This window comes from Larus michahellis, chromosome 1, assembly GCF_964199755.1.
Source record: "Larus michahellis chromosome 1, bLarMic1.1, whole genome shotgun sequence".
NCBI lineage: Eukaryota > Metazoa > Chordata > Aves > Charadriiformes > Laridae > Larus > Larus michahellis.
In genome coordinates, this window is record NC_133896.1 from 27947029 (window position 1) to 27959770 (window position 12742).

General features: G+C 42.5%; 1 protein-coding gene across 1 annotated transcript in view; it reads right to left on the reverse strand.

Annotated features, from left to right (window-relative positions):
- Nucleotides 1–12742, reverse strand: part of MET (MET proto-oncogene, receptor tyrosine kinase) — a 99826-nt gene that overhangs the window by 66035 nt on the left and 21049 nt on the right. Inside the window, exon 3 of the mRNA XM_074602759.1 lies at nt 5826–7040. Coding sequence (XP_074458860.1) covers nt 5826–7025 — 1200 coding nt within the window. The 5' untranslated portion in view covers nt 7026–7040. The remainder of the gene's footprint in view (nt 1–5825; nt 7041–12742) is intronic.

The window sequence follows — 12742 nt, forward strand, 5'->3', positions numbered from 1 at the left end:
AAAGCAGCGAAGCCACTCTTCCACACTAATAACCAATAGGGAACCCTGCCTTCAGTGGAAGAATTTGATTAAAAAGTCTGGAAATGGAACATTATTAGTAAGTCTGGCTGATAAAGCAGTGCCCTTTGCAGAAAATGGTAGTTTAACGGATACTACTTTTTCACAGAGAAATCCAGCTTTCATCGCGAAGATGATGAAACACCAAGCAGCAGCACTGGGAGGCAGACAGAGACAGGCCTCTAACAGGTCAGGAGAAGGGAACTCTCTCTAGTTTTTGCAGCACTTAGGGACTGAATAACAGGTCAGCCCCCAGACCCCATAGTTTCTGGAGCTCAGAAGAGTCTGCAAAGATACTTACCACTCAGGGCGGTGCGGTACTTTCCAAAGAAACTCCCTGACCTGCCAGTTTCCTTGCCTTGCCTTTTTCTGGGGAACTCCCTTGTGACGGTGTCCACGTGGCCCGTCCCAGGGACAGAACAGCCCTTACCTCTCTAGTTACACCTCTGCTGGATCTGGCCCAGCCTGAGGTAACCATACCCATACCCATGCTCATACCATACCCGCTACACGCTCATACCCGTATCTGTGCCCATACCCATGCCTGTGCCTCCTTCATATGCAGCTTAACCGGAATTCAGTCTCTTCCTGCAACTCCTTAGGCCGTGCTGTTTGCCCCAGTCAGGTGTTGCATGGCCAGGGGGAGAGATGGCCGTGTACCTCGTGGTGGAGGGGAGCTGGGTGGTGAGCACACCCTGCCTTGCGCTGTATCGTTCAGGGGACAACGGGGACCCTCAGGGTACCACCTGGGCGTTCAGCAGACAGGCAGTGAGCACGGAACAGGAAGGTGGAGGCAGCCTGTCACCTTACTACTGTGGTTTAAGCCTGTTCTAAAGGGTGTCAGTGCACGTCGCCCATCACCCAGTCCCTCTTCACTTATTCTTCCGAGACGTCAGAACCCATAGAGAAGCTTGCACAAAATCCGTACAGATGGGCGCAGGCTATGTGCCAGGCAGAGTGCTGTATGCCATTTGATATAGCGTTTCCAGAGGAATAGATGACTGAACCAATTCAATGGATCCTGGTGCCTGACTTTTAGGGAAAATATTCAGGCACATTCTAGTTGTAATATAAAAAAGATTTCCTCCATGCTGTGAGATTATCTAAATAAGCTACATCGACCCTTCCTAATCAGAGAGATGTGGTGTTATTTTTAAACCTGCCAAAAATTTTTTAAGCCAAGTGGTGTGGGATATTACGGTTACGGGGCCTCAAAAGAGTTATTTGTCTCTGTTTATTTTATTAAATATTCCTAGGCATACCCTTAGGATGACAGATCAATAAGTGCCTTTGCGGTTTCCTGAGAGAAGGCAGCAATTATTTGCTTCCATTACAATATAAGCATAACCCAATTTTAGTCATCTATCATGTGTGTGATGGTAATAAAGAAGCATCACCATGTGTTTATTTTACTGTCACTTTATCTTTTGTTTTGGTGATCTTCTGTTTTCATTTAATGTTCTTCCAACTGTTTGTGCCTTTCATTTGATGGGAGTGGTGACCAGTTTGTCTTGCTTTAGGACACTTGTTGGGAACATGGTAGCAAAAGCCTGTCTGTGGTTTCTCTTTTCCCGTAAGGTGAATGGAGTACTTTAGGTTTTCACCTGAACCTACCTGCAGAAGAAACAAAACCACAGGAACTTTACAGAGCTGAATTTGGATTTCATTTTTAGAGGTGTTTTTCCATTGAAGTCAATAGTGATTGAAGTTGGGTAGCAGAGGAGAATTGAGCTCACAATCGTTTAGCACGTAGGAGTCGCAGAAAGGCTAAACAAAGCCCATAAGATCATAATCTAACTAATGACAATTCAAATGTATAATTGAGACTGTCGCGGCTAAACTCAACTCATCTTTCTCACTTGGAGAATCACATTTAATCCATGATAGAGTGCACACTACCGGACCATGTCTGCAAATGAAGTAAGCAGCATTTGTCTCCTCATCTAAGTACTCCTCTGCTTTGAGAAGTACCACACCAGGGCTGATGATAGTGACTAACCGTGACCAAATAAACTCTGCTAAAAGCCTGCATCCAGTTTTCTCCTCATTGTGGGTGAGGAGATTCCTGAACAGTGATTCAAAACCCTCCACAGCAGCTACCTCTCAGATATCCTTGTCCTGACTTAGGCAATAAAACCCCTTTACTATGACTCCAAATTTTTCTTTTAATTCAAAGCCAGTTCTGTTTCCTCCTTGCTGTCATTGAAGTGACAGCCAGCTCTTCACTGAAGGAAATTATTAGGAAGTGCTAACTGGTCACAGCTCCGCTGAGGTACATCTGATATCAATCAGATGCGCCATCAGATTCACTTTTCCTAGCCCTGACTTCAGTGAGTCCAGGCTTTGGCTTTTTATGTATTTCACTTAAACACAACTGGAAATGTTTTATTTTGAGTTTATAAAGTTTTCCATGAGCACTGGAATAAGTGAACCACTGTTGTGTCTGGGTTTGTATCTTGTGGTTGGTTGACTTTGCTGTCCAACTAAGTTCTGACAGAGACTTTTCCCCTGGGTGAGCAATACCTGCTTTGGTCCCTGTGAGTCCTTCTGATGTTTATAAAGGGGCTCCTTACACTTCATTGGCTTCCACAGCCTGAGCGTATATTGGATCTGTCTCTGGATTCACACCTGGATTCACATCTTTAAGATTTCTTATTGTTGAGGTTGTCAGGACAACTAACAGAAAGCCAGGCATACAACAGTGTGTCCACATAAACTTCATTCCTTTAGGAGAGAAGGCTAAAAGCTAACTAACTTTGTCAACCACATCAAGAAGAGCTGAAGTATTATTTTTCTGAATGCTTAAAATCTGAGAAAAATGGGTTGAGGAAGTGTTTTGGATGTTTTATTCTGGTTTATTTTGGTCTAATTCTACCTTTAGCAGCCTCAGACTAAACAGTCCTGAGGGACAGCCACTTAAAAAGATGGACTGCCCAAAGTCCAACAAAATTATGTACAATTGTCTTGTGGGACTTTTTTTGGTAACATGAAATGGCCTCCATCAATCAGACTCTAACTGTAAATTATCAGATAGCACTCCATTGCAAACATTGCTAAAGGCTCATTTTTCTTTTTAATGTTGAAGTCAGTGGTATACCATATTCACTGCTGTACGGCTTTCACTGTCCTATGACTTAATCTCACAGTGGTCAGTGCCTTTCACTTGCATCAGTGGTCTGTGGTTTCATTCTTTCAACATCAAAGAGAAGGATCATCTTGGCTACATTACAAAAAGCAAGTTTTGAATTTTGCCAAAATAAACTGTGACAAACTCTCGCAGTTTATAAAAGCTTTCTTTTAAGTTGAAGGTGACTTACAAAGGGGAAAAAATGGGTTATGCCCTCATGTGCGTTTTTATAATGTACAAAAAAAGGGACTAGGAAGAATTGAGGGGTTTGGGATTCTTTTTTAGTATTACTATTTTATATCCTGCAAGACCAGAGTTGACATTCCTGACACAACCATAAGCATAAGACATAATGGGCTTTCCTTCTTCTGCCTGCTTCTTCCCTCCCTTCACCTTCCAACCTTGCAGGTCTATTTTACACACCTGGGAAAAACAAGTGTATAAAGGATGCCTGGCAAATTCTTGACAATCTTTTTGGCCAATTGAAACCTGAAAGAACTCAGGGGACACTTTTCATTGGAGCCTTAATGAGTCCTCTGGAATAAAGCAAAGGAAATGGAACGACAAAGCTTGACAGTCTTGATATTTCAGTGTTAAGCAAACAATCAGGACAGAAAATTCTGACTGCCTTTATGCCATTTAAAGGAACCACAAGAAATCACAGAAACATTTTTCCTTTTATCAATTTAATGTAACAGAAATCAGAGTTCTGATGACATTTCTTGAAAATGGGCAACTATAATAAACCGTCTGCAGTGTAAGACATTCAGTTCTGATATGCAAAGCAGCAGCAGACTCTGTAAAAGCTTTTGAAACAGAAAAGTACTTCCCAGCATGTGAAAAGTGGCAAATTATTCTGTCAATATTTTAATGGTATACTTTGCTATGAAAAGATCACCTTATGAAACAGGTGTATAGGCAAGAACAGAATGAGATAAGTTAAAGGCCACAAGTTTTAAAGAGAGTCGCTCACAAGTAAAATGCCCCAGGAATAAGGAAAAAAAGTACTTTCAGAGAAGAACGATGTTCATTGTTAAAAAACGAACTGAAAAATGGAAAAAAAAAAGATATTAAGACCTAAAATGAAAAATTAGGACAGCAATAACACAGTGAAGAAAGATAAGAAGTTACTGTGCTGAATGTTTGCTAACTTCTCTTTAGTTCCTGAAAATTGCCTTGCCTCCAGAAAAAAAGGGAATGAATTGCTAGGTCTGTTGTGGTTGCTGTATCAGCACCCGCTGGCAATGCCTACATCTGAGTTTAACACCTGGAGCCTGCCACAAGCAGTCGTCCCCCGAACGCCCAGGCTGATGTGATGATGCTCAGGGGGTCGGACCCCCCTCGGAGCACATTCCCACTCCCGGGGAGAAGCCACAGCAGCTCTGTGACAGATCCTTCTCCCTAGAACCCCCCGTCTCACCCCTGGCAGTAAGGAGCAGCTGTTCTCTGTCATGCAAGAGGCTCCCATCTCTAACAGGGGCGTGTGCCAGCACCCCGTCCTGACGCCCTGTGCTGGGCACGCATGCTGAGGAGGACTCTGGTGGTATCAGGGTGATGAAGGCCTGCGGTTCCCACTCTCACCAGGAGCCATCCCAACAATGGGGCACGAGAGATCGCCTCCAGCCCAAATGCAGGCTGAGCTGTTGTTCTATCCTGACACAGGCCCCGCGCTGGCTCACGAGGCTGAGCAGAGCCCACCATAACATCTCTGTCCCTGCTCACTGGGAGAGGACCTCATGCCACCTCTGAGTTCCAGTTTTCTTGTATTTGGGAAAAGAAAGCTCCCCAGAGAGGACCTTTAAAGCTCTGCTGCGTAAGCAGGTACAATTCAAAGCTTTAGCATTTTAGGTTTCAAAATAAATGTTAAAAATACTTGATTCACAGATTGTGCATTTCCTTTACAAAAGCTGACATGAGACCGGCACAGACACTGTCCAGAAGGGAAGAAATAACTTCTGTGCTTCCCTCGTTTGCAATACTTCATATGGCTGGAGAGCAGCAACCACCTGAACACATGGTGTGCAGAGGGGCAACCCTCCCACCCAAGACTACCAGTATCCTCATTCAGATACACTTTTCATAGACACTTCTTTCATTAAGAAAACTGATTTCAGTGGGACCGTTTATGTATCGAGCATGAGTAATGGTATTACAATCTGGCTCTCCATGGCATGTTCCAAACCACCTCTTTCATTTTTTTCTAAAGAGGGCAGTGATTCAGCATTAACACAGTTTAAAGTATGAGTGATATTTTCAGGGACTCCTCGGTGCACATGGATTCGAATGTTAATGAACACTTTTTTGAGATATTGAAAGAAATAACTGCCTAAATGTTCCATTTATTTGCATCACAGTCTCTCAAGATAGCAGAAAAATAACTGCTTGCAAATAAAATTTTGAAAAAAGGATTTTTTCCCCTGTTCCACTAATACTTTCTTAGCACCGTAAGGACCTCAGTGATTTTCATAGTCAATTTACAGGAACTAATCCTTACAGAGGTGAATCATCAGCAATGCCAAATAATCTCAAATGTTCAGGGACTTACATTTCGTAACTGAAACTGAGGGGACGGCTACCTGACAGTGGAGTAGGCAAAAAGAGAACCAGCATCCCAGATTGTAACAAATTAATTGTCACTTACCCTGTTCAAGCAGTATTTGCTCTCTTTCCTGTAAAAGTGCTGCAGACATTTCATGTTCTGCTTGTCGACAATCTTGTTGAAGAACTCATTGATGGTTCGCACGGAGACGGCGCAGACAGCAGATCTGTTGGTTGGCTCGGCAGAGTCCGGTTTGCTTTGTGCAAAAACGCCGTAGAGAATATCATCGTTCAACCCAAGGCCCATTTCGTGGGCTAGAGCAGCACCGGGCTTGCTTACGTAGGCAGCTTGCAAAATGTTGAATACCTCCTTGCGGATGGACCTCTTCCTCCGCTTTTCGGTAAAAATACACTCAAGAGGCATTTCCATGTAAGAACGCATCTCTGAGTCTAAAGTGCAGAAGCGGATAATTCTAGTGTGAAAAGCCTGGGAGTCAAGAGATTCTCTCTGGACAGTCAGAAAATAGACAAAGTGATCATTTTCAAAGGCATGGACATACCTAATGGGATACGAGTCGCGGAACTGAGGGAGGATATCTATATAAGATTGATCTGTGAGAAACTCAAAACCATCCTGTGTTTCTTTTAACCTTCTAACCGATATTGAATGCAGCACATGAGGAGGCTGAAATGCAGATGTCACAGTGTTTCCAACAAAGAAGTTGACAAACCTGTCCTTTTCGGTCACCAAAACTTTGGTTCCTAAAGTGCTTACGACACAGTCGGGACAATTATCTGCTTCTCCGTCCACCCGGGGTGAATACATGCAGTGCACCTCGCTTTCGATGTCAGCAGGGTTGTCAGGGTGAATGATGTGGCGGTGGCAGATGCCCCCGGACACACTACCGCAGCTGATGAGCTGATCATCGTAATAAGTTTCTAAGAGCAGCGCCATGTTGACATTATCCTTCCACACGCTGTTAGATAAATTGGCTTTATCTTTGCAGTCTTCGCATGGCGCGCAGTCAGGGTTCTCCAAAATGGGCCCAGTCTTGTACACAGAGATGTTCTGGAGAGTTTCATTTAGTACATAAATCTTGTTGACGGCTCCAATATAAACGTGATGCTTGTACAAAACTACATTCTGGATCGGTGTTTCTGCAATGAAGTTAGGAAGATCATATTTTACATTCACATTCATCTCTGATTTTTTAGCTGCTTCTTTGCATTGTCCATGGCTCCTCTGCAGCAAGGCCAACAGGAATATGATAAACCCAGAAGGATACGCAGTAAAAGGCTTCATTGTCAGAGATTTAATCTGTCAAAATAGATTTAAATGAAACAGTGGTTATATTTCATACACTAAATCATCAGTTTATGAGTCAACAGAAATCCGTCTCTAGGCTGCATGTATTAGCTGAACTATTTCAGTTTAAGAAGTGTCGCAATCTTGCTTAGTGTCATTAATTGTCTTGTGCTAGAAACTGCTAGTTACTGTTCTTCGGGGGTACCCATTTCACTGCTTTCAGAACAATTCACAGAGGATTTTCTCCTGATAAATTCTGCAAGACCCCTCTCGGTGTGTTGTACGGCAGCAGAAGAGAGACGACTACTTCCACGTGGGTATTAAACCAGCATTAAACCAGCTGACTGGTACGATTTAGAACAAGATGGCGCACAGGCAGCTGAAAGCAAATCTGCTCAGGACACCCAGGACACACAAAGCACTTGTAGCGCTTCAGTGTGTGGATATAAAGTATTTGGCAAGTTGCTCAAGGGGCTGAACTGGTTCTTAGCACAGCTGCTCAAAAATGAGCAGTAGGAAAGACATGAAATAATGTGAAGATCTGAGCTGGAAGTGGGCTTCTCTTTTGTTCTGCTGACGTTTTTGATTAACCAAGGAAGAGACTTTTCTCCACCATGCCAAAGGAATAACCCCCTCCCTCTCTCCCTCCAGCTCCCCAAATCACTATCTTTCGTAAGGGCCCAGTTTGGAAAAAAAAGAATGTTTTTTTTCAGCCAGCTCCACTTCTTGGAATAGTCATTTTCCCCAGTGTTGACAAGGTTTTGTAATATATCGTTAGAATATTTTATGCATCATGTGGTGCCTGGCATGTGCAAGTTTTATTTCAGGCCTTGTACCACAGCAGTTAAGTCACTCTGGTGAACCTTTGCAAGATACAGGCCTATCACTGTGTTGTAAACAAAGCGGTATCGAGTGACCTACAGCCATTAACTGATGAAGTCAAAAAACCTAGCACTTTTTTTTTTCCCCACTTCTCCACACAATTGTTTGAAGTGGCTTGGAAAACCAAAGGCAGATGACTAGTGTGATATTTCACCCCCTCGGAAGATCAATTAAATGAACTGTGGTTATGAGCGTTTCGGTGCAGCGTCCACGCTATGCCTTGTCACACCAGGCATTTTCCGTTAATGTCATGACACAGTTGTTAAGCCAAATTTAGCTTCTCCATGGAGAAAACAATTATGCATTCTAACAGCAATATGATAACATACTTTGGGAAAATACTTATAGTTTGGCTATAGTTAAGCAAGTGTTGCTACGAGAGAAATGCTTATGACCCCTGGAAGGATTTAAAATAGACAACCTTGAAAATTACAAACTAATAATAGGAATTTGTACTGACTTTTTATTTCATTAAGACTTTAGGCTAAATGAAAATATGGCTATAGACCACAGCTGCTTCGGTTGTGTATAAATTCAGTGTTTTCACTAGATTGGTTAAAACAATCCATCAATAATCTCCTGCATTCCTTGTGACATTTTATTTCAGCGTCCACTGGACTCTTTCTGTGGCTTGCCTCATTAATTACACAAAATAATAGGTTTTGGAAACAAAGAATTGTTCTTCCTCCCTGTTACCTGATAAGAATCATGATCGAGAGCTGGGGATAAAAATCAGAAACACCGGCTATTTGCAAGTATTAGCTGGTAAGAACAAGTCACACTTCTGGTATTGAGAAATGAAGATCTTCCTTCAAATCAACAACATTTTCTGATATTAATTAGTGATAACAGAATCCTGGAAACAAACCAAACATGGATTTAAGTTTAAAAGAAAAAAGAGCAGGGATATTGCTATAATTAGAAAATAGCCCCAGTACACAGAGCCCTAACTTATATATTGTATAAGGCAGGAAACAGTTTTCTCATCCTCTGAAACTTCTTGCTATTACAGAATTTTTCCTGCTCCAGGCTGGGATGAAACCAAGAGCTTTCGTAGTTTGCGTGAAACACCCAGAAGTCACACCCGATGCAAGAACAACCGTGTCCACCTCCCTGCCCTGACAGCGCTGGCAGCGCAGAAGTGCCTCCTTCCAGCCGGCACTTCCACCCCGAGAAACTGCTAAAAACTGATACATTCCTGCAGATTCACTTCTGACGAGTCAACATGTTCTGACAAATACTAGATTAAGCAGAAAATTCCAAAAGTGCTCTATTTCTGACACAACACAGAGGCGGGTATATTGTTTACTGCAACAAGTTTAAACCCACATAACAGAGGTGGGATTGCAGTGGAGAGAGAAAACAATAGGTGGGACAATAGTTAGATGAGGATGATCGACCACCATGACAGGAAAAAAGATGCAGGATTACTTGAGAGCCAGGCACCTACTTTGTTGCAGTATATCATGTGCTACCTTCTTGTTTTAATATGTTCCCAAATATATTTCCCACCCAGTATGCCCCTCAGTCTTCAGCTTACAATCTTCTCCATTCTTCCTGTCTCCGAAAAAAAGGATCCCTCACTGTCCAACAGTAAATACCAGTGTGCACTGCAGAGGGATTGAGAGCCATAAATACTGGCTGACTTATTCTTTCCCTCAAACCGCATCTTGGGATGTGAGGCCAGTATCCTCGGATAGGCTACTCTGCCCACAGCCAGCTGGTGATGCAGCTCCGGTTTGAATCTGTGCTCCGGAGACAGAAAATTCCTCCTTAGACTCCTTTAGCAATCGAGATTGGAACCAAAAAGCTTAACAGCAAGAGCAAGGGCGGGATTCAGTGTAATGCAAAGAATGCCAGGAATAATAGGTACTGTATTTCATCACTACAGAAAGGAAAATATGAGCAATAAATGAAAACCAAGTCACCTTTGCTCTCATATTTGAGCTCCATCATTGTGCCTTCCTTTGTATGCTTTTAAGGTGTTTCAAGCATCCTCCCAGGCAGAAATCTGCTGATTCCCACCTATGGGAAGCTCAGGCTCAGATTTATGGGCAGCTTTAGGGAAGATGGTTCCCCACAATGCCCATCTGCAGCACACTGTGAATCTTTCCTCAAGGTGCCTGAAATCAGAAGGCACATCCTCTACTGTGAGACATTTATAGCTTAGGGAGGACATAGGAGTTATGTGAAGAGTACAATGTGCAACTCCTTTTAGGTATTTGTTTTTTCACAGTCCTCACATGATATAAACTCTACTGTTCCCCAGTGAGACTCCTGTGATGTTCGGTACGTCTTTATGTCTGTATTTGACCCAGGGTCTTTCTCTATTCCATTGCTGCAGTCCGCAGCACAGAGATGCTTCTCTGTAACCTCCAGACCAGGTCACTACAAACACATTTCATTTGAACACATCCCAAAGAAGGAGGAAAACTTTGGAGAATTAAAAATTCAGTCCCACCTCTCTTCAAAGGTCCAAAAGTCCCAGTTGTCCTTAGCACATACTAAAATGTAATTTCAGTTCACTTAAGCACTTTTTTGTGTGTGCTTAAAAAGAGTTTTGCTGAATTAGAACCAAAATACTTAGGCTGTAGATGCACTTTTTGAATACAGGTCAAAGAACCAGTTGCTGCCTATCAGTTGCAAAGGGAAAACAAGTAATCCCTTTGTTTCTCTACTTGGTTTGAATGATGGATGCTGTTCATTCTTTTGTGACCTTCCTGTGACTTGTGTGTCAGTGTGTCTTTCATGTGTCTACAGAAGACTTGTAAGCTTTGGCCTGTGATAAGTATCAGCAAGCAATAGCTGTGGATGGATTATTTCTTTTGTAAGAGATATTTTCAAAGCCTGTGTCATGATGTGCTCATTTTTCCATCCCTCAGCAGACACTGGCTTGTATAACTGATGAGAAAATGCATTTTGGTCAACCGTTGCAAGTGGCTAGTAATGATGTGTCATATTAGTGTGCCTGGCAACCTCAAGTGCTATGGCTGATGCTTCCCACCAGGCTTGGTCTTGAGTGTTTGTGTACCGTTAATGGCTTCCCAATGGCAATCTTTTTCCTACAAGTTTCATTCTCCCTAATTATGGCCAGGGTGATAATTTGTAAACATTGAACATCCTGTCTCTTCTTCACACTGTTTGCCACCGTATTGACAAGTCAGGCCTGGCCTTATTACGGAGTAATGTTCAAGCTGTCATATGCAAGGAAGCCAGAAAACAGAGTCACGCTTGTTTTCCTAGCCCTCATTTCAACAACTCGGGTCCCATTTAACTCTGATCACAAAGCACTCCACAGATCTGCACAAGCTAAGACAACACACTGACACGAAAGCGTTTTGTACGTTGTTCGGTGCATCCCGTTTTTCCTTGCATTATTACAGAAAAGGAAATGACAGGGTCCTGCGTATCCCACGTAGAGCGTGTTTGTACAAGAATACATTTAGGCCTCAGCCAGGTCATTTCAGGTTAGGTAACAGCAGAGCCATGTTAATTCATATTTCAAAAACTCTACTGTCAGCAAATGGTAGCCTTTTCCCCTCTTTAAGGAAATATTTGGTAATATAGTTTTATATTTTTTCCAGTGGGATAGTACATCTTGTTACTTTGGGCTCTGACGGGCTCTGACAGACTCATGGTGACAAATTTATACAGGATAACCATAGTGATTGCTGCTCCTGAGAGTTCAGTTTGCTTTGCCATCCTGGACTGAAATCTGTGCCAGTTCAGGACCTGATTCCCTGTGGATCAGATGCCCTGCCATGGAGACAGCAGCATCATTTAACAGGACAGGGCAAATGAGAGGGGGAGATGAGAACAGCTCCATCCATCCAACTTTAATCTGTTGTTGCAAATCTGTCACAGCACTGGCATCAGCTTCAACAGACTAGAGCCCACAGCGGACGTGTCTTCACCAGACTTTTCAATTAACCGATTGCATCTGTAGACAAGATTGGTTATATGTAACACACTTATTGAGGTTAACCTATTTCCCATGTCCACAGATTAAAAATGTTCTTAAGTCAGAATTGCTAACCTGAATTAGCTACCTTGAGTTAAAATAACAGAAAGAACAAGGAAATTGGAGAGAGTAAGTCAGCAACAAACATACAAATGATCCCTGAGTTGAATTCAAATGGCTAATCTGAGTTAAAATCCACGTTCCCTCATCTTCAGCACTATTTTAACTCTAATTTAGGTTACTCATCCTCACTAGGATGGGAACATAACTTTACTGCAGCACGATACATACACTGACATGACGCATTTTCCTAGTGCATAGAGTCACAGGACTTACTAGCGGTGATTTAGGTCATAAATTCATTCATAACAGAGCTGGGAGGTTTCTATGGTACACTGAGAGGTGTGTGTGCATGCAGATGGCTGATGGTGAAGAACCAGTGGGCAGGGCACAGCCTAGACAATTGCTGGAGGATCTACCATTAACTAAATCCTCTACATACCCAGTGCAGCCATGTGTGTCAGAAGAAATTGCTTTCATTAGCATGTTCAACCGATCTGTAAGCCTTCTCTTACAATATTGAAATACAAAAAAAGAATCTCAATTCTCCCAGCATAAAATATGCTCTTTAATATACACGGTCCATTACTGGGTCCAACATGCCATTGTAATTCACAGCAGCTATCAATAGAAGCATTTTCGTTGTCTGACAGGTTTATTTTTAACAGGCATTAAAACACAAGAACACTAATCTATCCTTTGCAGTGGAGAAAATGTTATTCTTATACTCATTTAGCAATATTTTTCTGTAGATCCCCTGCAGTCCAATAAAGCACAGTGTTTTCTTGGAAACTTGCTTCAGATCTTAACA